This window comes from Pseudorca crassidens, chromosome 8 (assembly GCF_039906515.1).
Source record: "Pseudorca crassidens isolate mPseCra1 chromosome 8, mPseCra1.hap1, whole genome shotgun sequence".
Lineage (NCBI taxonomy): Eukaryota > Metazoa > Chordata > Mammalia > Artiodactyla > Delphinidae > Pseudorca > Pseudorca crassidens.
In genome coordinates, this window is record NC_090303.1 from 35994723 (window position 1) to 36018179 (window position 23457).

The window sequence follows — 23457 nt, forward strand, 5'->3', positions numbered from 1 at the left end:
GTTTGTAGTTTCCTTTGCTTTGCAAAAGCTTTTAAGTTTCATTAGGTCCCATTTGTTTATTTTTGGTTTTATTTCCATTACTCTAGGAGATGGATCAAAAAAGATCTTGCTGGGATTTATGTCAGAGTGTTCTTCCTATGTTTTCCTGTAAGAGTTTGATAGTGTCCGGTCTTACATTTAGGTCTCTAATCCATTTTGGGTTTATTTCTGTGTATGGTGTTAGGGCGTGTTCTAATTTCATTCTTTTACATGTAGCTGTCCAGTTTTCGCAGCACCACTTATTGAAGAGCCTGTCTTTTCTCCATTGTATATCCTTGCCTCCTTTGTCATAGATTACTTGGCCATAGGTGCGTGGGTTTATCTCTGGGCTTTCTATCCTGTTCCATTGATCTATATTTCTGTTTTTGTGCCAGTATCATATTGTCTTGATTACTGTAGCTTTCTAGTATAGGCTGAAGTGAGGGAGTCTGATTCCTCCAGCTCCGTTTTTTCCCTCAAGACTGCTTTGGCTATTCGGGGTCTTTTGTGTCTCCATACAAATTTTAAGGTTTTTTTGTTCTAGTTCTGTAAACAAGGCCATTGGTAATTTGATAGGGATTGCTTCGAATCTGTAGATTGCTTTGGGTAGTATAGTCATTTTCACAATATTGATTCTTCCAATCCAGGAACATGGTATATCTCTCCATCTGTTGGTATCACCTTTAATTTCTTTCATCAGTGTCTTATAGTTTTCTGCATGAGGTCTTTTGTCTCCCTAGGTAGGTTTATTCCTAGGTATTTTATTCTTTTTGTTGCAGTGGCAAATGGGAGTGTTTCCTTAATTTAGCTTTCAGATTTTCCATCATTAGTGTATAGGAATGCAAGAGATTTCTGTGCGTTAATTTTGTATCCTGCAACTTTACCAAATTCATTGATTAGCTCTAGTAGTTTTCTGGTGGCATCTTTAGGATTCTGTATATATAGTATCATGTCATCTGCAAACAGTGACAGTTTTGCTTCTTCTTTTCCAATTCGTATTCCTTTTATTTCTTTTTCTTCTCTGACTACTAGGACTTCTGTAGGCTCTAGGACTCTGACTGGCTAGGACTTCCAAAACTGTGTTGAATAATAGTGGTGAGAGTGGATATCCTTGTCTTGTTCCTGATCTTAGAGAAAATGCTTTCAGCATTTCACCATTGAGAATGATGTTTGCTGGGGGTTTGTTTTATATGGCCTTTATTATGTTGAGGTAGGTTCCCTCTATGCCCACTTTCTGGAGAGTTTTTATGATAAGTGGGTGTTGAATTTTGTCAACAGCTTTTTCTGCATCTATTGAGATGATCATATGGTTTTTATTCTTCAGTTTGTTAATACGGTGTATCACACTGATTGATTTGCGTATATTGAAGAATCCTTGCATCCCTGGGATAAATCCCACTTGATCATGGTGTATGATTCTTTTAACGTGTTGTTGGATTCTGTTTGCTAGTATTTTGTTGAGGATTTTTGCATCTATATTCATCAGTGATACTGGTCTGTAATTTTTTTTTTTGTAGTATCTTTGTCTGGTTTTGGTATCAGGGTGATGGTGGCCTCACAGAATGAGTTTGGGAGTGTTCCCTCCTCCACAATTTTTTGGAAGAGTTTGAGAAGGATAGGTGTTAGCTCGTGTCTAAATGTTTGATAGAATTCACCTGTGAAGCCATCTGGTCCTGGACTTTTGTTTGTTGGAAGATTTTTAATCACAATTTCAATTTCATTACTTGTGATTGGTCTGTTCATATTTTCTATTTCTTCCTGGTTCAGTCTTGGAAGGTTATACCTTTCTAAGAATTTGTCCATTTCTTCCAGGTTGTCCATTTTATTGGCACAGAGTTGCTTGTAGTAGTCTCTTAGGACGCTTTGTATTTCTGTGGTGTCTGTTGTAACTTCTTTTTCATTTCTTATTTTATTGATGTGAGTCCTCTCCCTCTTTGTCTTGATGAGTCTGGCTAATTGTTTATCAATTTTGTTTATCTTCTCAAACAACCAGCTTTTAGTTTTAATGATCTTTGCCATTGTTTTCTTTGTTTCTATTTCATGTATTTCTACTCTGATCTTTATGATTTCTTTCCTCCTGCTAACATTGGGTTTTGTTTGTTCTTCTTTCTCTAGTTCCTTTAGGTGTAAGGTTAGATTGTTTTAGATTTTTGTTTCTTGAGGTAGGCCTGTATTGCTAAAAACTTCCCTCTTAGAACTGCTTTTGTTGCATCCCATGGGTTTTGGATGGTCGTGTTTTCATTGTTATTTGTCTCTAGGTATTTTTTGATTTCCTCTTTGAATTTTTCTGTGATCTCTTGGTTATTTAGTAATGTGTTGTTTAGCCTCCACATGTTTGTGTTTTTTACGGTTTTTTTCCCGTAACTGATTTCTAATCTCATAGTGTTGTGGTCAGAAAAGATGCTTGATACAATTTCAGTTTTCTTAAATTTACTGAGGCTTGATTTGTGACCCGCGATGTGATCTATCCTGGAGAACGTTCCGTGTGCACTTGAGAAGAAAGTGTAATCTGCTGTTTTTGGATGGAATGTCCTATAAATATCAATTAAATCTATCTGGCCTATTGTGTCATTTAAAGGTTGTGTTTCCTTATTAATTTTCTGTTTGGATGATCTGTCCATTGGTGTAAGTGAGGTGTTAAAATCCCCCACTATTATTGTGTTACTGTCGATTTCCTCTTTTATCGCTGTTAGCAGTTGCCTTGTGGATTTAGGTGCTCCTATGTTGGGTGCATATATATTTATACTTGTTATATCTCCTTCTTGGATTGATCACTTGATCATTATGTAGTGTCCTTCCTTGTCTCTTGTAACATTCTTTATTTTAAAGTCTATTTTATCTGATATCAGTATTGCTACTCCAGCTTTCTTTTGATTTCCATTTGCATAGAATAACTTTTTCTGTCCCCTCACTTTCAGTCTGTATGTGTCCCTACAAGAGGTGGGTCTCTTGTAGACGGTATATATATGGGTCTTGTTTTTGTATCCATTCAGCAAGCCTGTGTCTTTTGGTTGGAGCATTTAATCCATTCACATTTAAGGTAATTATTGATACGTATGTTCCTATTACCATTTTCTTAATTGTTTTGGGTTAGTTTGTGTAGGTCCTTTTCTTCTCTTTTGTTTCCCACTTAGGGATGTTCCTTTAGCATTTGTTGTAGAGCTGTTTTGGTGGTGCTGAATTCTCTTAGCTTTTGCTTGTCTGTAAAGCTTTTGATTTCTCTGTCGAATCTGAATGAGCTCCTTGTGGGTGATCTTGGTTGTGGGTTCTTCCCTTTCATCACTTTAAATATGTCATGCCACTCCCTTCTGGCTTGTAGAGTTTCTGCTGAGAAATCAGCTGTTAACCTTATGGGTTTTCCTTTGTATGTTATTTGTTGTTTTTCCCTTGCTGCTTTCAGTAAGTTTTCTTTGCCTTTGATTTTTTTCAATTTGATTACTATGTGTCTCGGTGTGTTTCTCCTTGGGTTTATCCTGTATGGGACTCTCTGTGCTTTCTGGACTTGCGTGGCTATTTCCTTTCCCATGTTAGGGAAGTTTTCCAATATAATCTCTTCAAATATTTTCTCGGGTCCTTTCTCTCTCTCTTCTCCTTCTGTGATCCTTATAATGCAAATGTTGTTGCGTTTAATGTTGTCCCAGAGGTGTCTTAGGCTGTCTTCATTTCTTTTCATTCTTTTTTCTTTATTCTGTTCCGCAGCAGTGAATTCTACCATTCTGTCTTCCAGGTCACTTACCCATTCTTCTGCCTCAGTTATTCTGCTATTGGTTCCTTCTAGTGTAGTTTTCATTTCAGTTATTGTACTGTTCATCTCTGTTTGTTTGTTCTTTAATTCTTCTAGGTCTTTGTTAAACATTTCTTGCATCTTCTCGATCTTTGCCTCCATTCTTTTTCCGAGGTCCTGGATTCTCTTCACTATCATTATTCTGAATTCTTTTTCTGGAAGGTTGCCTATCTCCGCTTCATTTAATTATTTTTCTGGGGTTTTACCTTGTTACTTAATCTGGTATATAGCCATCTGCATTTTCATCTTGTCTATCATTCTGTGAATGTGGTTTTTGTTCCACAGGCTTCAGGATTGTAGTTCTTCTTGCTTCTGCTGTCTGCTCTCTGGTGGATGAGACTATCTAAGAGGCTTGATGGGAGGGACTGATGGTGGGTAGAGCTGGCTGTTGCTCTGGTGGGCAGAGCTCAGTAAAACTTTAATCTGTTTGTCTGCTGATGGGTGGGGCTGGGTTCCTTCCCTGTTGGTTGTTTGGCCTGAGGTTACCCAACACTGCAGCCTACCTGGGCTCTTTGGTGGGGCTAATGACAGACTCTGGGAGGGCTCACCCCAAGGAGTACTTCCCAGAACTTCTGCTGCCAGTGTTCTTTTCCTCACGGTGAGAGACAGCCACCCCTGGCCTCTGTAGGAGACCCTCCAATGCTAGCAGGTACATCTGGTTCAGTCTCCTATGGGGTCACTGCTCCTTCCCCTGGGTCCCGATGCACACACTACTTTGTGTGTGCCCTCCAAGAGTGTAGTCTCTGTTTCTCCCAGTCCCGTCGAAGTCTTGCAGTCAAATCCTGCTAGCCTTCAAGGTTTGATTCTCTAGGAATTCCTCCTCCTGTTGCTGGACCCCTAGGTTGGAAAGCCTAACGTGGGCCTCAGAACCTTCAGTCCAGTGGGTGGACTTCTGTGGTACTAGTGTTCTCCAGTTGGTGAGTCACCCCCCCAGCAGTTTTGGATTTGATTTTATTGTGATTGCACCCCTCCTGCTGTCTCATTGTGGCTTCTCCTTCGTCTTTGGATGTGGAGTACCTTTTTTGGTGAGTTCCAGTGTCTTCCTGTTGATGATTGTTCAGCAGTTAGTTGTGATTCCGGTCCTCTCGCAAGAGGGAGGCAACAGAGAGCTAATTCCTGTTATGTATGTTATCTGTTCATAGGGTGCTCCTTAAAGCTATATGTTATTGTTTTATGAGCATGTATTTTTATTTTATCTTTATACACACATGTATCATTTCTGTTGCTTACTTCTCTCACCCAGTGTAGTTAGTTATTACATAAACATCACTGTAAGCAGTTATGTTTATCTAGTCTGTAGTGGCCAAGTGCTACATGTCATCTCCTCCATGGTGTACCTTCATCCCATTGTAACCATTTGTTCTTCCAATAATGCACACTGGGTTTGACTCCTCCTCTCTACCCACCACGAAGAAGCTGTAGTGAACTTCTTAGCACATGTCTTCTAATTACCCTAGATGAGAATGTCTTCAATATACATTCCTGGGAGCAAGATTACCAGGTTATATGTTTTGTGTATACTAAAAATGGTAGTAAACTGCTTTTCAGAATGCTGCCATAGTTTACCTTCCCACAGCTATGAGAGCTCCAGAGCCCCACATCTCCACCAATGCTGGCATTCCCCAGATTACTGAAGTTTTCACTGATTGATTGAAGAAATAATTACTGAGTGTCCGTGATGCACCCTGGCTGTGTTCTAGGTACTGGAAATATAGGGAGACATAATACAGTATAACAGATGGACCTGATCTAATTTTGGGATTGAGGGTCAGTGAAAATTGTCCAAGAAGAGGAAGTGATATTTGATATGAGATCTAAAAGGTAAGTTGGAAGACAATGGGAAGGTCAGTGAAGGGTCAGTGAGAAGAGAAGGAAGACAAGCTAAGTATTCCAAACAGAAGGAAGGGAGGGTATGTTCCAAGAAGACCTGATCCGGACATAAATATGGCTCTTGGGAGAAAATTTGAAAGCACAATGGACTATCACTACATACCCACTAGAAAGGCTAAAACTATAAGGACCAATTATACAAAGTGCAGGTGAGGATACAAAACTGTCATTCATTGATGGTGGGAATGAAAAATGGTATGGCCATTTTGGAAAGCAGTTTGGAAGTTTTTCTTATAAAGTAAGACATATAACTTTCCTATAACTTGGCAACTCCACTCCTCAGTGTACATTAAAGAAAACTGAGTGCTTGTGTTCACAAAGTAAAAACCTGTATAAAAGAGTTAGATTCCTCCAAAAATTAAAAATAGAATTACCATATGATCCAGAAATTCCACTTCTGGGTATATATGCAAGATAACTCAAAATAGGATCTTGAAGAGATAATTTCACATTTATAGTCATTGAAGCATCAATAGCCAAGAAGTGGAGGCAACCTAAATGTCCATTGTCAGATGAATGGATAAAGAAATGCGGTATACACATACAATGAAATATTAGCCATAAAAAAGGTAGAAATTTTGTCATATGCTACAACAGGGATAAGCCTTGACAAAAAACGTTCTGCCAAATGAAGTAAGCCAGTCACAAAAAGGCAAATACTGCATGATTCCACTTATTTGATGTATCTAAGGTACTCAAACTCTTAGAAAGTAGAATGGTGGTTGCCAGGAGCTGGGGGGAGGGGAAAATGGAAGTTGTTTAATAGCGTTTCAGTTTTGCAGACAAAGAAGTCCTAGAGATGTGTTGCATGACAATGGGCATATAGTTAACACTGCTGTACTGTACACTTAAAAATGGTTCAGATGGTAAATGTTATGTGTTTTTTCCACAATGACGAAACTTCATAGCAGCTTTATTCGCAATAGCCCTTAATGGTAGAAGATCTGAATAGCCATTTTTCCAAAGAAGACATATAGATGACCAAAAGGTACGTGTAAAGATGCTCAACATCTCTAATCATCAGGGAAATGCAAGTCAGAACTATGTACCTATGGTCAATTAATCTACAACAAAGGAGGCAAGAGTATATAATTGAGGAAAGACAGTCTCTTCAATAAATGGTGCTAGGAAAAGTGTAAAAAAAATGAAATTAGAACATTCTTTAACACCATACACAAAAATAAACTCAAAATGGATTAAAGACCTAAATGTAAGACTGAACACTATAAAACTCTTACAGGAAAACATAGGCAGAACACTCTGACATAAATCGCAGCAAGATCTTTTTTGATCCACCTACTAGAGTAATGGAAATGAAAACAAAAATAAACAAATGGGACCTAATTAAATTCAAAAGCTTTTGCACAGCAAAGGAAACCATAAACAAAATGAAAAGACAACCCAAAGAATGGGAGAAAATATTTGCAAACAATGTGACTGACAAGGGATTAGTCTCCAAAATTTACAAACAGCTCATGAGGCTCAATATCAAAAAAACCTCCAAACAACCCAATCCAAAAATCTGCAGAAAACCTAAATAGACATTTCTCCAAAGAATACATACAGATGGCCAAGAGGCCCATGAAAAGATGCTCAACATCACGAATTATTAGAGCAATACAAATCAAAACTACAATAAGAAATCACCTCACACCAGTCAGTATGGCCATTATCAAAAAGTCTACAAGGAATAAATGCTGGAGAGGGTGTGAAGAAAAGGGAACCTTCCTACACTGCTGTTGGAAATGTAAATTGGTGCAGCCACTATGGAGAACAGTATGGAGGTTCCTTAAAAAACTAAAAATAGAGCTACCATGTTATCCAGCAATCCCACTCCTGGCGATATATCTGGAGAAAACCATACTTCGAAAAGATACATGCACCCCAGTGTTCACTGCAGCACTATTTACAATAGCCAAGAAATGGAAGCAACCGAATGTCCATCAACAAAAGAATGTATAAAGCAGATGTACATATATACAATGAAATGTTACTCAGCCATAAAAAGAATGAAATAGTGCCATTTGCAGCAACATGGATGGACCTGGAGATTATCATAGTAAGTGAAGTAAGTCAGACAGAAAGACAAATATCATATGATATCACTTATAGTGGAATCTAAAAAATGATACAAATGAACTAATTTACAATACAGAAACAGACATACTTCAGGAATGAACTTATGGTTACTGGGGGGCGGTGGGGAAGCAGGGGCAGAGGGAGGGATAGACTGGGAGTTTGGGAATGACATGTACACACTGCTATATTTAAAATAACCAACAAGGACCTACTGTATAGCACAGGGAACTCTACTCAGTATTCTGTAATCACCTAAATGGGAAAAGAGCTTGAAAAGCAATAGATACATTTATATGTATAACTGAATCACTTTGCTGTGCATCTAAAACTAACACAATATTGTTAACTATACTCCAATATAAGATTAAAAACAAATAGATCGTTTGCTCAAGCTATTTTTTGTATCTTGGATGCCTTTGTTCTTATTTACTAGTTGAAATCCTCCATTTTTCTACCCTGGCTCAGTGATCTGTTCCCCAGTTCTTGGCCTATGTTAGGTCTTCTTTTATTCTGGAGCTCGGTCTATCAAATGACCTATCATTTACAATAGTTGGTCGTTCATGTCTGATCCTGTGGTAGGAAGAATGACAGCCCCCAAAGATGTCCATGTCCTAATCCCTGGAAGTTGTGAATGTTACCTTGTGTAGCCAAACTGACTTTGTAGATATGATTAAGGTTAAGGACCTTGAGATAGAGAAATGATCCTGGTGAGTCCAATCTAATCATAAGAGTCCTTACAAGGAGAGAAACTTTGCTGGTTTTAAGCCAGTTTTCCCAGCTTTTTTCTTTCAGTCAGAGAGAGATGTGATGTGACTGAAGAAAGAGATGTGACTGGAGAAAGGTCAGAGAGATGTAAAGTTGCTGGCTTTGAAGACAGAGGAAGGGGGTCATGAACCAAGGAATGCAGGCAGCCTCTAGAAACTGGGAAAGGCAAGGAAACAGTTTCTTCCCTAGAGCCTCCAGAAAGGAAAAGATCTTGCCAACCTCTATATTTTAGCCCAGAGACTTGTCACCCTTCTGACCTTTTTTGTCATTTTGAGCCACGAAGTAATTTTTTGGTTAAGATAGCAATAGAAAACTAATACAATCTCAAAGTATGTGGATATTCTGAAGACTCCACGGAAGCTTTGTGACCTTGACTCCCAACACTTTGTCTGGCACATAAAAACTAATCAGAAAATGTTTAAAGAATAAATGAACTGGAGTTTCTCCCTCCTCATTCTGCAAGTCGCGGAATAAATCTGTAATCTGTCAGCATCACTCCCATAGCCCCTCCACCTCACCCGAGACAATTCCTTTCTCCATTCAGACACTTTGCTTTCCCTTCCCACCTTTATCACCTTTATCCTCAGTCAGTCGATCTTTATGATACGAGTACTATGGATTCTGGTTAGCCAACATATCTGAAAATGGACCCTGTCGATTAGTACTATGGAAGAAAAAATGTAAAATACACATTTTGAAAACTCTTGTGAAAGATAAAAACACTGATTCCCTCAGAAAACATAGTACATAGAGACAAGGAGACAAAGAAACTTCAGGTATCATTACAAATTGTCCTGACAAATTGTCCTGTTACCATTTTAACAATGTCTTGTTGTCTGTCTTGGACTCATTCATTCAATAAGTATTTGTTTATTACCTACAATGTATTAGGTATTGTGAAAGTTCTTTAAGTCAGCTAATCACAGCTTAGTTAACTGAATTTATTGCTTAGTGATTATTTATCAATCTTTTATTTTTAATGACTATACTATTGATTTAACCTATGAACGGTTAAACATATAGATGCCCAGGTACAGCCTCTCTATTTCTAATATTATAGATCCCTGGATGATGAACAATGTATTAATGGAGGGAAAGAAAAGAGCAAACTGAGCAAGCGGGGAAAAAGATAGAAAAAAATAACAAAAGCCAACCTTAATATTGAGTACTTACTCTGTGTCAAGTGTTATGTTAAATTCTTAAGATGTATTGTCTCATTTCATCCTCAAAACCCTCTGAAATTTTCCCTTCATTTTAAAGACAAAGAAAGTAAAGCCCAGAGAGATAAGTAACTTGCCACTGATCAACAATTATTAAGATGGAGATGGGATCTGAACCTTGGCAAGCTGATTCCAGAGTCACAACCTACTCTTCCTCTGTAGTGGTAAGAAGACAGGACTGAAAGATGAGGATGATGGGAAGCTAAAGTTACCGTGCATCTCATTTTACTTATGCTTCTAGTCCATTGTGTTTCTTTTTTCAAATTAAACACTTGTTTGTAAACAGTTCAGAAGGGAACCCTGAAATACATCACACACTGGATTTAATCCCTAACATACTAAGAGTTCACACATGCCCCAAGACCACATGTTAGGCACTGAACACAGGGATAAAATGATGGTCCCAGGAGGAAGAGGAAAAGAAGATAAAGGAGCTCCTCTCTTTTACCAGGAGCTTCCAAATCTCAGTCCACTTTTCAACTAAGGTATTGTTGACACTGGATGAAAATTAAGAATAAAATTTATATTGGAATGTTTGCCTGTTTAGATAAACAGGTGCTCACAATAATGGTATCAGAGAGAAAAATCAGAGACCTGAAAAATCAGTGCAACATTTAGCTTCCAGAAGCCTTGGAGAGACAATCCTAAAGCATGGAAAACAAAGTTGTATTTCTATTAGACACGAATGTGTATTTAAGACTGGTCTATATTTTTATATAAATCTCCAGACACAGGAAAATGGGGTTATCAATGCCCTTGACACTACTGATAGACCATCCAAAGCTAAGGCGGATGATACTCAGGATTTTCTAGCTTATTATACTTTTAAAAAATATTCATGAATAAGACAGTTATTCAGAAAACAAAATAGCCAATGGGAATATACTGTACAGCACAGGGAACGCTACCTAACGCACTGTGGTAACCTAAATGGGAGGGCAGTTCAAAAGGGAGGGGATATCTACATGTGTATGGCTGATTCATTTGGTTGTGCAGTGGAGGCTAACACAACATTATAAAGCAACCATACTCCAATAAAAATTAATTAAATAGCCAGATTCAGAATCATATATTTTTCTCATGCTTCTGTGTCATATAATGACTGAAACCATCTCATTCATGAGAAAAGTTGACAAAAGTTGAAGATGAAATGATTCAGAAACAACCAGATCCTCTTGTATTAAAGAAAATCTAATGTGACTCACACTATAATCAATAAACTGACATTTGAAAACCTAACCTTCAGTTTTTGTTTTGATTAAAAAACGAGAGAGTCAGAAATTCTAGAGTGTAAATATGCTCCCGGTAACTTAAGAGTTGATCATTCTGAAGTCTTGATTGCCAGAGAAAACTTTTTCTTGATTTTCAGCAGAGCCCGAACTGGTATCCAAGAATAAACCTCAATATTGAACTGACCTTTTCAAAGTAGAAGCATTTGAAATAGATACCTGAACAATGCAAACTATAATCTTTTAAAGGTACAGTCTCCTGACAATCAAGAAAGAAACTAAGATCACAGTTCTGTCTTCTAAACAATATGCTATATGTGACTAGTCCTATCTATTTTTTTTGAACATATAACTTGACCCCACTTAGTTTTTTGTCCTTTATTTTTGTTTTGTTGTTTTTTTAACTGACCCACCATTTTGTTCCTGCTCAAGTCTTCTGCCACCTGAAAATTATGTTTTGAAAACTGTACTTCAGTCAATCATCCCCAAAATGAATCCTGAGCCTTTTTCTAATAATTTATTCTTCATGGTCCATCAGTGAGTTATAAAAATGAAATGACTGTTTGCACTGTGTTGTCATCTCCCTCACACCCCCCCCCCCCAAACTGAACAAAAAATACTTACAATGGTTCTTAGCCAGGAGCATTTTATCCCTTATTCACTAGTGGTAAATGAGTCAGATATGAGTTGGCCAGGAAAAGAGCTGCTTTACCCAAAATCTTAGTACAAAATGAGTCATCTCACTCCAAACACCAATATATTCTCCAAAATAACTGGCAAGAATTTCCTATAAAAAGAATCTTGCCTTCACCCTTTTCCATCCATTTAGTTCTCTGATTTTTCTAATTTTTCAATTTCCTGTGTACTTATAACACTGCATTCATAACAAAGGCCTGAGAACATTTCTACCTCTTTACCTCATTGTGAAAGCCATCTTTCCTATACTGAGTTGGGGGACAATTCTGATAGCATTCCCCTTTAAAGAATAAATGCTCTGTGGCTTTTAAGGGTTCTCCCTGTCTGATTCTCTGTGATGAAATTCATGCATGGTTCAATAGAAATGCAAAAGCCAGTTCTAGAAGAATTTTTCTTTTCCTCTGCTGAAAAAGTGAGTTCAAAGCCACCAAAAATACTTCAAGCAAAACCATTTTCCTTCCCATAAGAAAAATCAATCAAAATAGATACAATCTGTCTAAAACTGATAAAGAAACATGAATCCAGGCCACAAGCTTCAACTGTTTCCCTGTACATCAAAACATTCCCATTCCCATTCTTTCTCTGCCATCAGATGAAGCTTAAAAATCACAGTGAACTGAAGCCAGGGTCAAGTCCCTATAGATGATCAGGAGTCAAGCACACTATGTACCTGAGGATAAACAAGCATGCTTATAGAGCCAATTCCTGCCAAAGTGCTGAGATTTTTATGTTATGTGGGGCTCGCAACAGCACTTATTATTCTTTATTATTCTAAGCCCTGCAATTTAATGGGAAAAATTACTTACAATTCATTTCACTCAGGCTGGAATTTAGCTTCGTTTCTCTATACTAAATGAATTCTAAAGAATAGCTACGCTCCTTTTATATCCAACACTAACAGATGTTAGTTTCCTTAGTTTTACAGCCCTCAAATGACAGACAACTAACTGTATTTGGCCTTGGGAATAACTGCAACACCTTTGGATTATGAACTTGGTTTGGTTCTTAGCTGGGAACAGCAGGGGGTTAGTTCATATTATCAAAGATGTAAAATAAGTTTACCCTTATGCTCCAGATGCCCATATGAAGATATCTTTTAATACAATATTGTACAACTTTTTTTTTTCCTACTGGTAATCTTCTTTTTAAGTGGTTATAGTTAGGAAAAACAATTGCATAAAAATGAAATCTCTTATTCAATGTATCTCCTGCTTTTGACCAAAGCAAGATGTTAAATCCATTAAACTCTGAACACCCAGTAAAAGCAAGAAAAACTAAAACTGTTCATATTTGTGCATTCTTGGGAAAATTGCCAACCTATGTACTAGTAGCAGGATCTGTGTAATTAATGGTGATGTTATTGACGGAGGGAGTTCGATTTCATTCTCAGAAGCAATTTAAAAGTGCAAGCTGGCAGAGCTTTAGTGCAAGCTCACCTATTCATTTTTAAATTGAAGAAATGTGACTTTGAAGTCATCCACAGAGAGCACCAATGTCACTGTCTGTACATTTGGGGTGGTTTTGGTCATAGTAAAAAGAAATCCTGAATGTAGCACTGTCTGTTGAACAGCAAAATGTACAAATTGACAAACATTTCTTAAAAGGAGAAGAAGCAAACTCAATCTTTGGTTATCTTTATGTTTTTTTTTTCTTTTCCTGAAAGCTCTTCATATGAAGACTAATTAAAATCAACTCCTTCTTATCATAAAGTAAAATAAAATCAGACCCACATCCACACATTCCTTTATACACACTCCCATCTTCTTGGAAGGTGACTTTCACCTTTATCGAGTAGTTGTACCTCACGGACAGTCATATAAGGCTACCCAACTGACAAGCCATACCTCCAGCTTCTGCTCTCCTTTTTCCCCTCTGTTATATCAGTAACTTCGAAATGATGAGAGAAAGAAAAAGAACATCTTGAAAAATAGAGATAACTAAGGAAAGAAGTTAAGCCCACAAGAAGCTTTCTCCATAATGATCTGTACTAAATTATCCAACGAGGACCATCTATCTCATCACTCTATTTCTCTGTGAACTGTAACAACATGCCCCACCTCTGTGTTTCTCATGAAGAATGAAACACATGAATTCCTGACAGCCGACAGCATGTGCTGTGGCATCTGTGGCTTTGCAGAAGTGGAAGTGGAGGAGACCGGAGAAGGAGAGCCTAGAGAGAGGCTCACAAACGCTAATGATGAGCCTGGATGTTACTGACCCTGATGATTCCCCCCATGTTGCATTCATACCTGTTGTCTTCTCGAGCAAAGGGCTGTTCCACATCCACTGTCAGGGAGGCCAGGGCAGAAACGGTCTCCGTCTCCTCTTGCAACTGCGCCCCAGCCACAGCGCAGCCCCTCGGCACACTCACCGTCCTTACCGACTTCCAGTACTTGCCTAAAAAACACAAAGACCCATGCATCATATGTTATAGGAATTTTAGTTCAACAGTGTTAATCAGAAACTTGTATAGGTCTAACTCAGAGTAATTGTTAGGTTAAAATTCACAATGTTATACACAGTTGTAATTTAATTTCTTAACTGTTATGATTAAGTGTTTTTCTCAATCTGGAATGCCAAGTTGTGAAGTGCTCATATTGCCAAGCCTGAGTCTCTCCCTTGCTCAGAAGTTAATAAAGTGAGGAATAATCCACAGTCTAATGAACTCACTATCAGACTGACAGCTGTCTCTGCAACTAGGTAAGCAAACTCTGGGCATCATGCCCTCTGGGTAATCCTCAAGAGACTGGGAGGTAGAAGTCTTATGGAGAAACTGAATGAACCAGTAATGTTAAAAATTGCTACTTGAGCCATTAACTTTTTTTTTTTTTTTTTTAATGAGGTTGGAATATTAAAGGAAAAGAAAAGCCCAGAAATGCCAGCATGAATCGAATGGCAACTTTGCCAGAACAATCAGGTTTGTTAGTCCTGGATGTTCTTTCTTTCTCAACCCCGGGGTGTGTACTAGAACAATAATTGATTTAAAACCTTAATATATGCATTGGCTGATGTTGGAGCCCTTCCATAAGTTATACGGATCCAATTATACGGATGTTTCTTTTTTTGAGGCAGGGAAGGAGAATGAGAGGAAAATAGGAGGTAATTTCATGAGAACATGCCAGTGGGATAAATAAGAAAGAGCAGAGTCAACAGCCTTTTTGCAGCCCCTAAGCTATTTTTTTGTGAAGTGTTGAATAGCCCCATATCAAAGCAGGAGAGTCTCCCTAGGTGCTGACATGACTCACCAGGTAAGCAGTATCTCGGCAGCCTGACCAGTTAAGAGGGAAGCTGGCACGCAAAGTAGCTTACTTCCACCCCACCCCCAAATTAAAATAAAGTTATGCTAGAGTAGAAAAGACAAATGGGTGAATACTGGATTGGGGAGTAAGATAACCCAGTTCTAGACCCAGCTCTGCCACTAACCATCCTATGCTGGCAGGGCTCTTCGGCACTTTATTTTTGCTTCTCAGAAACAGTGGGATGGCCTCAAATTCCTTCCAGCTATAAGTAACATTTCGTGATTGGCCTCTCCTTATCTTACTGCTTCACAAAGGAATGGATGTCATGTCATGTTAGGGGAGGAGACCCAGTCTCCCATCCACTCCCCATGTCGACAGAACCTTCTGGCATAGTTGTCTACTACTACTACTTTACTTGCTGTGATCACCTAGTCTGGCCAAAGTCAGAATCATAAAGCTTTTAATTTGGACCAAATGATACCAGTTCTAACTGAATGAACCCACAAAGTAACATTTTCTGAAAGCCAAGGCTGTGCCGGATGTTGAGGACACAAAGATGCTTCCCTGACACCAAGAAATTCATGGTCTAGTTAAGAAAGCCCTTTTAGTTAACAAACAATGACAATTCTGTATGGAGAAGGCCCATGTGATCCTAAGAGGAAATAAGAAGAACATATACTTTTGATGCCAAGAAGGCAAGAGAACACTTGCCAGAAAAAATAACACCTGACCAAGTATTTGAAAGACCATCAGAAGTTAGTCAAGCTGAAACAGAGGAAGATGGTGGTGATGAGGTATCCCTAGAAGAGGAAATAATGCACACAAATGTGCAGATACTCAAGTCTCTGTTGTTCACTGGGGTACAAAGTCCACTGCTAGGCACAAGTGGAATGTAAGCAGTATGGAATGTAATGCAAGAGACTGCTATGGTGTAGGCATGGGCTAATTAACACACAATCTTGAATAGCATGCCAGTGATCTTGGCTTTCAACCTGTGGGTGATGAGGGGCCATTTTAAACAGAAGAGGCAGAGAATCAGGTTTAAATTTTTCAAAGATCCTTCTGGAGAGATTACGGATGATGGATTAGTAGGTGGTGAGAGTGGTGGCAGGAAAACCAATTTCACCTCCTGGCAAACATCCAGGCAGGAAATGATGATGTCTAAACCAAAAGTAAGTGACAGAATAGAAATGAAGAGATGGACTAAAGAGAGGTTTAGGAGGTGAGCAATGGAAATGCGTCTTGTCTTATTCTTTAATAGCCTCCTACCTCTCTCAGCTTTGAAAGATAATTCTGAATTGACAGTTCCACTCCAAGACCCTAATTTCTCTATATCACAATGTCATTATCATCTTACCCAAGTTGGAAATATCATATTCTATCTGTAAGTGCCTTCAGATATAATCAGTTTCACAAAGTATTATTATTAATTGTTATTTTAGCACATGATATTCACAGAGCAGGTGATTCTAGAAGTCATCATTTCCTTTTTTTCTAGAGTGACTAATATCAGGCCTCTGACAAATAAACAACAGGTGGTTTTGTGGGTTAAATTATGTTACAAATTACAGGAAAGAGAAACTCGTGTTACTGAGCTTCCAATATGTGCCAAGGACTGTGCTAGGTGTTTTCACATTTTAATTTTATTTACTCCTCATGACATTTATAATTTTATTTACTCCTCATGACAACTGTGTAGGCAGTGTTAGGTAATTTTTCTCTAAGGTCACATGGCTAAAAAGCAGAGGAGCTGAAATCCTCACCCAGGACTGCTTGACTCCGAAAATGTTTCTTCCTCTGTAATCGGCTGTCCTCCTTTATTTAGTCCTTCTCTACCACCCTCCCACTACCCCTAAAAATACAAAAATAGACTCAATATAGGAAAATCTGAACTTAAAAGAATTATGCACATGGCAAAACAATTATATATATATATATATATATATATATATATATATATATATATATATTCTTCCGTTTACCAAAGAAATCGTCTTTGGTAACAACAAATTACCCTTGCTCCTTAGATATGTGACTCAGCTGATCTACCTTTTACTGACTTTATGGCATGGGTTTATTGCACCTAGTGAGACAACCATGTTGAGACTAGTTCTTTCTACTCTTCACTTCTCATTACCTTCATTTCTCATAGTCTATTGCAAGTACCTCGTTGCTTCACTGATGAAGCTATCATGAAACTGGAGACAAGTGCTCATTGAAGAGTATCCCTTTTTAAAGTGATGTGTTTCTCACCACCTAGCTGAAGGCACCATTAGGCACAGTGCTCTTTGAACCTGTGGAGCCTACCCCAAGTTTCTGAAGCCTGTAGTGTTGTCCATCACAGACTTGTATCGCTAGAGGTCCTATAGTCCACATGGATCACTTTCTTTAAGCCAGGTATCTAACTGAGAAGAGAATCAGAGGCCCGTTTCATGCAATTACAGCCAGGAGTTGCCCAGAGTCACCAGAATGTCTTTTGACCAAGCTACCCGTGCAGAATTTTTCTCTGAGTATTTCGGGCTCTAAAGGGAGCCCTGGGAGTCGAGATTTATAAATCGGGACCCCATCCTAGACCCAGAGAAATCATTTGGATCACTGGAGCACAGTGTCCACATTTATAAAATGATAGTGGTGGGACTGATGATAAGGAAAGGTCTCTTCCTGCTCTAATTCTCAATGATTGTTATTCTTCTGATGTCATATATCACTCTTGGATATTAGAATAAATTTGTTATGGCAGAAAATCTTAGTTTTCTGTGAGCCTATGAACACTTGAAGAGGCCAGTGGACAACTTACTTTTAGATAGTATGGCACATCTAGAATAACCAAGAGCTTCAATTTTCAAGAATTGTACTTCTTCCTCAAGAAACATCTTTACTCCTCAAACACAATCAGGACAGAAGGACAATCATTAATGAGAATCATTCAGCAGAATGACTGACAATGATTCTTCAAAGTTTAGCCTTTATGCCTGTGACTGGTGAGACGGATTTTAAATAGCTGAGACCTTTTCAATAAAATTTAATGTGTATAAAATATCCTGCTAAGATTAAATGTTAGAAGTTGGTTTTTATCCAAATGTATGCGGTTCTTCACTCAGAAATAACCCAAAACTTTAAATTCAACATGGCTTTTAGCAAAGCCTATAAAAAACAAGGGAAATATTCTACATTAATAATGCATTTATAGGCCACTATCTCTATTTGTAAAGAAGAATAATTAAAATGGAAGTAGGTATAGCAAGACTGTGCAATATGCAGCCAATTCAAACCCTACAGTTTATGGGTTATATTTTCATGTGATGGGTATTTTTTTTCCCCCTACAGAAACATATGTGCAAGAAAAATCCTATCTGTTGGCATGAGAATAATAGCCCCATTAGCAAGTTAGACAAATGAAGTAAGGTGTACTGCCAGAGTTTTCAGGAGCTGCTATTCATAAAGTAGAATACTAGTAACAGCCACCACTGTGTTGCTCTCCTAAGGCAATAAAACTGGCAGAAGAGAGGGGTTTTCCATTAAACCTGGACACACACACTCCCTCTTTGATCATATCCTCTATCTTTATTCATTTTTCCCATTGCATAAATCTTCCCACTTCTCAGCACTTCTGGGGGGGAATTATTTGGCTTTCATTGTTCTGCATTTGTATTTTGTCTGTAGAGGTGAAGCAAAGAATGAATCTAAAAGGTAAAAACTAGATAACAGAATGCAGACAGTCAAGAGTTAGAAGTGGGGGACACAGATGGAGTGTCGCTGGGTCAGATAGGAGCCATGAAAGGACATGTTGCAGGTACTGTGTAATCAGACTTCAGCATAAACCGGGTTTTTCTTGATAATGATCAATTCGGAAAAAGAGGTACTTGTTGACACATGAAGGTCTGTGTTAGCAATAACCTATCCACCAAACGTTTTCCCAACCAAAGCCCTTTGAGACTCTGAAAACCTCCTGACCCCACAACCTCCCCCTTCCATCATCATTGGGAGCCTTGGAGTCACTTCTCAAATTTGTTCTTGCCGCTTGAATGATGTCCTCTTTTGTCATTACATACCATGTTCCCATAGGAAAAGAAGCTGGCGCTGACCGAAACTTCTTCCTATCCCTTCAACCTTAGAGATTATTAACACCTGTGGGACGTACAAGGGGCCTATGTTCATGGATTCTCCAGAGCTCAGAGCTTGTTAGCTCTTTTTAAAGAGAAATTCTTTTCTGCATTTTTCCTGTCTATTCTCATGCAATCTATCACCCACATTGCTATGACAGTCCTTCTAAAACACAAGTCTGGTAATTTTGCTCCCATTTCAGAATACTAAATCCTCAGAGAAGAGTAAATGCTCCCACTGGCAGCCCAGGAGTTTCACAGTGTGGTCTCTTTCAGGTTCATTAAGATATATTTCTGGAGCTTCCCTGGTGGTGCACTGGTTAAGAATCTGCCTGCCCATGCAGGGGACACGGGTTCGAGTCCTGGTCCCGGAAGATGCCACATGCCACAGAGCAACTAAGCCCGTGTGCCACAACTACTGAGCCTGCGCTCTAGAGCCCGCAAGCCACAGCTACTGATGCCCATGCGCCTAGAGCCTGTGCTCTGCAACAAGAGAAGCCACCGCAATGAGAAGCCCGCACACCGCAACAAAGAGTAGCCCCTGCTCGCTGCAACTAGAGAAAGCCCGCGTGCAGCAATGAAGACCCAACGCAGCTAAAACTAAATAAATAACTAAACAAATAAATATATTTTAAAAAAGGATGTATTTCTTAGCTAAATGGAGAACTTTCTTGGGATCCTAAGCACTGTATATATGCAAAAATAAAGATATATTGGAAACTGGTTTATAAATAGAGTGATAAGGTAATTTTTCATTCATGTTGGGGCAATTTTGAGGCGAAAATGGGGCTAAAAATAAAAATTATATGTTATAGAACTATTTACTTATTAGTTGACAAAGTATACTAGTGGGCCTATAAAATAGTACTATTCAAAAATTGTCACAACTAATTATTATTAATTCTAAAATATAGAAATAGCACAATTCATGTATGCCAAAGCATAGTAACCAACTTTCAAAATATTATCTAAACATTAGAAAATGACAAACAGTATTATGATTTTTGGTAAACGTTCACATGTTAATCAGTTTTGTGGTCATATATCTCACTGACAGAGTCATCACTGGTATTTTTCCGTTTCAACGTGGTCTGAATATTTTGGACTGTTTCATAAAATTGCCTGAAATCTTCAAAGCAGAATTTTAGAGTTAATAAATTTTAAATTGTGGCATCTTTAATTTACTCTTCTTGAGAGACTATAATATTTTTGGTTGACAAATACTGTCTCTACCAGTGCAGTGCGATCTGGTAAGCTCAGAGCAATATCTGCTAAATGTGAAGTATTTTCACTTCCAATTTTCAAAATATTGAAATGAGTATTTCATACCAAATATTTTCATGACTACTGTCTTGTTCCTCCTTTCAGAATACCTTTGGCAAATATTTTATGTAAGCTGAACTTATCAAAAAAGTTTTCTCCGTTTATAACTTCAAATTTTATTTACCAAATTTAGATGCTGCAAAATCATATGACTTCTTAAATTTCATTACATTCCAGAACAGAATATGTTTATCCAACTAAGAATAGTTTTTTGGTTTTTTTTTTTTTTTTTTTGCGGTACGCCGGCCTCTCACTGTTGTGGCCTCTCCTGTTGCGGAGCACAGGCTCCGGACGTGCAGGCTCAGCGGCCATGGCTCACGGGCCCAGCCGCTCCGCGGCATGTGGGATCTTCCCGGACCGGGGCACGAACCCGTGTCCCCTGCGTCGGCAGGCGGACTCTCAACCACTGCGCCACCAGGGAAGCCCTGAGAATAGTTTTATCAATGATTCTATCAACAAATATATATCTTTGAAAGCCTAGTTACAGATTTTCAAAATAAAATCTTGTACATGGTTTGAGTTCTTATCCTTCAGTTTGTTCATTTATTCCTTTGCTTTTGTAGGGATCAATTTAAATGTTTTCCTTTTTGCAAATACTATTTCTTGTAATTGCAGTCCTTTAAAAGTTCCAAAGGTTATATTTTTGCTTCATTTCATGACTATTTTTTTATCAGCTTCATTGAGGTATAGTGTATACAGTCAATAAAATTTACCAACTTTAAGGGCAGGTTATGATAACCACTACAACAATCAAAATATGAAATACTTTCTTCAACCCAAAAAGTTACTTTTGGCCCTTGGGAATTAATTTCTTACCCTCCTTCTTAGCCCCTGACAACCACTAAAATTCTGCCACAGTACAACTTTTGCTTTTTCTAGAATTTCATAGAAATGTAACCATATACTATGTAGTCTTTTTTTTTTTTTTTTTTTTTCGGTACGCGGGCCTCTCACTGTTGTGGCCTCTCCCGTTGCGGAGCACAGGCGCCGGACGTGCAGGCTCAGCGGCCATGGCTCACGGGCCCAGCCACTCCGCAGCATGTGGGATCTTCCCGGACCGGGGCATGAACCTGTGTCCCCTGCATCGGCAGGCGGACTCTCAACCGCTGTGCCACCAGGGAAGCCCCTATGTAGTCTTTAATCTTTCACTTAACATAATACTTTTGAGATTCAAAAGATTTCTTTATTGGAATTCCCTGGTGGTCCCGTGGTTAGGACTCCACACTTCCACTGCAGGGGGCACAGGTTCGATCCCTGGTCACGGAACTAAGATCCTGCGCTGTGCAGCCAAAACAAAAAATTTCTTATCATTTTTTTATCTTATCATCTCTATCTTTGTTTCTTTGAATGTAATATGCTTTTTCTTTTGTCTGGTTTCTTTGATGTTTCTCAGTGTGAGTTTATTCATATTTGTTTTGCTGGTGAATGACTGGATTTCTTGGATCTGGGGATCTGTAGTTTTCAGCAAATTTATGAAACATTTTCCCATTATTTCTTCAAATATTCCCCCCTTTCGTAAGACTCCACTTATAGGTATGTTGAACTGACTGATGTTGCCCAATATATAACTGATATACTTTTTAAAAGTATTTTTCTCTCTATTCTTCACTTTGGATAGTTTCTGTTCTTCAGCTTAACTTTTTGTTTTTTTTCTTTTGTCTTCTGTAGTTTATAATCTGCCATTAATCATTTTAGGTTGCAGAATTTTTTAATATCAAATATTTTATTTCTATCTCTAAAACTTCCATTTACATGTTCTGTTTTTCATTTTTTTCTGCAGTATGTTTGTACTTTCCTGTTTACATTGGAAGTAACATTCTCGTCTGTTAATTTCATCATACCTTGCATTACTGAGTTAGTTTCTGTTAACTGACTTGTCTTCTGGTTCTAGGTCATAGTTTCCTACTTCTTTGTATGCCTGGTAATTTTCTTTTGGATGCTTGACATTGTTAATTTGAACATTTTTGGTTGTTGAATTTCGCTGTGTTCTTTTAAAGCATTGGACTTTGGGCATGCAGTTAAATTGCTTGCAATCAGTATGAACTTTTTGAGGATGCTTGTATTCTTTGTTAGACTAACTCCAGAGCAGGCTTTAGTATAAAGTTAATTTAGCCCTATTACTAAGATGAAACCATTTTGATATCTCTACATGATGCCTTGTATATTACAAGGTCTTTCCACTCTGGCTAGTGGGAATGCAAACTACTCCCAGTTCTGTTTGAACTCCTTGAATTGTTTAACCTACTGTTTTCCACTGGTTAGTTCCCCAGCCTTGTGGAGTTTCACCTCATGTATGGAAAGGTAAGTAAGACAGTGGTTTAAGGAAACTCTTGTACAGATACCCAGAACTCTTTCTTTGAGCAGCAACTTTATCGCAAGTATTCTGCCTCACAAATTCTAGTCACTTCAATCCCCCCAAACTCTGATCACTTCATTTTCTACTCAGAAAAACCACTACACTCTTTGAATTCTCTCTCCCTATGCTGCAGCCTGGAACTTGCCTCTTATCAGTAAGCTCCAGCAATTGTAGGAATCATTTTGTTTCTCTTTCCTTGTTTGTTTCCTGCTAGGATCACAGGCCTTCAATGCCTGCTGTCCCGTGTCCAAAAACAGAGTTTCACACTCCTACATTGTTGGTGGGAATGTGAACTGGTGCAGCCACTATGGAAAACAGGATGAAGGTTCCTCAAAAAACTAGAGTTGCCATATGATCCAGCAATCCCACTCCTGGGCATACATCCCAACAAAGCTATAATTAAAAAAGAAACATGCACCCCTATGTTCATAGCAGCACTATTCACAATAGCCAAGACATGAAAACAACCTAAATGTCCATCAACAGATGAATGGATAAAGAAGATGTGGTACATATATATAATGGAATACTAATCAACCATAAAAAAGAATGAAATAATGCCATCTGCAGCAACATGGATGGACCTAGAGATTATTATACTAACTGAAGTTAAGTCAGAAAGAGAAAGACAAATCCCATATGATATCACTTATATGTGGAATCTAAAATATGACACAAATGAACTTATCTGTGAAACAGAAACAGACTCACAGATATACAGAAGAGACTTACGGTTGCCAAGGGTGGTGGGGGGA

At 38.3% G+C, this 23457-nt stretch overlaps 1 protein-coding gene and 1 long non-coding RNA gene across 4 annotated transcripts in view; one reads left to right on the forward strand and one right to left on the reverse strand.

The window, feature by feature from the left end:
• Window positions 1-19759, forward strand: part of LOC137228990 (uncharacterized) — a 124840-nt gene extending 105081 nt beyond the window's left edge. Inside the window, exons 4-5 of one of the 3 annotated variants that reach the window (XR_010945478.1) lie at window positions 14524-14598; window positions 19300-19759. This is a non-coding gene — a long non-coding RNA (uncharacterized lncRNA). Of the gene's footprint in view, window positions 1-9796; window positions 10043-14523; window positions 14599-19299 lie in introns of those variants that run through there. The other 2 variants (XR_010945479.1, XR_010945476.1) reach the window with 2 other exon arrangements.
• The window catches only part of HDAC9 (histone deacetylase 9), a 581469-nt gene that overhangs the window by 16937 nt on the left and 541075 nt on the right, over window positions 1-23457 (reverse strand). Inside the window, exon 24 of the mRNA XM_067746216.1 lies at window positions 13931-14078. Coding sequence (XP_067602317.1) covers window positions 13931-14078 — 148 coding nt within the window. The remainder of the gene's footprint in view (window positions 1-13930; window positions 14079-23457) is intronic.